Consider the following 2,064-nt stretch of genomic DNA (forward strand, 5'->3'; position numbering starts at 1 on the left):
GAGTGGCTGGTGGGTTTGAACCACCAGCTTTCTGGTTAGCAGTCAAGTGCCTTAGGTACTACGCCACCAGGGCTGCTTCTATTCTAGATTTCCGAGGGATTTCATCTCAACATCTTTCAGGCAACTTAGTTTCTGTGCAGTAAAAGGGGAAGGGGGGCAGAGTTTCTTACACAGCTAACCAAAGTCTTATCATATGATCTAGAAATTATGCCCCTTGCTGTTTACCCAAATGAGTTGAAAACTATGTCCAACAAATACTTATGTCCAAACAAAAACATGAATGTTTATAGTAGCTTTATTAATAAGTGTCAAAACATGGAATCAACCAAGATGTCCTTCAGCAGGTGAATGGATAAACAAATTGTGGTATATCACACAACAGAACATTATTCAGCAATAAAAAGAAATGAGTCACAAAAAGGTATGGAGGAATCTTAAATGCATATTGCTAATTGAAAGTAGTATGGAAAGGCTGTATACTATATGATTCCAACTACATGACATTCAGTGGTTGCTAGGGAAGGAGTAGGGAGGGAGAGAGGAGTAAGTGGAACCAGATTTCTAGGGCAGTAAAGCCATTTTGTATGATACTGTAATGGTGGATACATGACTTCATGCATTTGTCAAAACAAAAAGAGCTGTACAACACAAAGAATGAGCCCTAAACTATGGACTTCAATTAATATGTCAATATCCAATCATCAGTTGTAACAAATGTACCACACTAAAGCAAAATGTTAATAAGAGAGACTGCATAGAGAGAAAGGCATCCTGGGTGGTGCAAATGCTTTACATTTGGTGATAAATCAAAAAGTTGATAGTTTGAATTCACCCAGCAGCACCTGGGAAAAAAAGACCTGGCAGTCTACTTACTTCCATATGATTACAGCCACTGGAAATTCTATGAAGCACAGTTCTACCCTGAAACATGAGTTATAATCGATTTGACAAGCAACAGGTTTGATTTGTTTTGTAGAAAATCAGAGAGAAAGTACATGGGAGCTCTCTACTTTCTGTTCTACTTTCCTGTTGGTGTAACGTATTACATTTAAGAATTATAATTCTTAAAAAAAAAGAAAATATCAATTAAAGAGAGAAAAGAAAGTAGCAAAAGGCTAAGTAGTGTAATTTTTTAAAAAAGGCATGAAGTAAAATAACATCACGTTATTTTACAAAATCACATTATTTAATGAAAAAGTGGAAAGAGCTACATCCAAAATGGAAGGATAATGTTTATCAAATGGACAAAAAGAAAAACAAATAAATTAAATGACTAAGTACTTCAAGTAAATTATTTTAACCTGAGTGCGGCACTTCTTTGAACTTATGAGACATTCAGTAATCACTGAGGTTGTAGAAAATTCCATCTTCGGAGCAATTCCCTGAGGGGGGAAAACAGGACATTATTAGACATTTCTATTTCAAAAGATATAATTATTAGTTAAGAAAATATAAACTAACAACTACTTGTCAAGGTTCAACAGCTTCATTTGTTAGTTTTACCCTCTTACTAAAGATAAAGGCAGTATCCATGAAAACCCACTGCCATGGAGTCGATTCTGACTCATAATAACCCTAGAGGAAAGAGCAGAACTGCCCCACAGGGTTTCCAAAGCTGTAAATCTTTATGGAAGCTGACTACTTCATCTTTGTCCTGCAGAAAGGCTGGTGGGTTATGCTCTTTCATTGCTGCACCACCAGAGATCCTTAAAGGCAAGATATTGTTGTGTTTGCCACTGAGTCAGATCTGACTCATAGCGACCCCAGTACTGTAAAGGCAAGGCAATATAGCACAACTAAATGTTAGCAAGAAACAGTTTCAACACTGATGACTCAGTTAAAGATAATTTCATTACTTTAATTATTATTTTATTTATTAACAGGTTTTTTTTTTTTAATTTCCCTATCAGATTTGTAAAAAAGATTTTTAACCTAGTATGTAATATTATAGCCATAAAAATATGAACATACTTAATGGATTTCAGTTTTTACTTTCACAACTTAAGACACATATACCTATATAATTAAAAAATACTTTGGATAGTCTCCTCATATTAAAAAAAA

General features: G+C 34.7%; 1 protein-coding gene across 1 annotated transcript in view; it reads right to left on the reverse strand.

The window, feature by feature from the left end:
- Positions 1 to 2,064, reverse strand: part of SPATA6 (spermatogenesis associated 6) — a 217,009-nt gene that overhangs the window by 148,644 nt on the left and 66,301 nt on the right. The window contains exon 6 of the mRNA XM_042781773.1: positions 1,302 to 1,382. Within this exon, the coding sequence (XP_042637707.1) occupies positions 1,302 to 1,382 (81 nt within the window). The remainder of the gene's footprint in view (positions 1 to 1,301; positions 1,383 to 2,064) is intronic.

The sequence above is a fragment of the Orycteropus afer genome, unplaced genomic scaffold, assembly GCF_000298275.1.
Source record: "Orycteropus afer afer isolate SDZICR_OR568_19922 unplaced genomic scaffold, OryAfe1.0 scaffold00169, whole genome shotgun sequence".
Classification (NCBI taxonomy): domain Eukaryota; kingdom Metazoa; phylum Chordata; class Mammalia; order Tubulidentata; family Orycteropodidae; genus Orycteropus; species Orycteropus afer.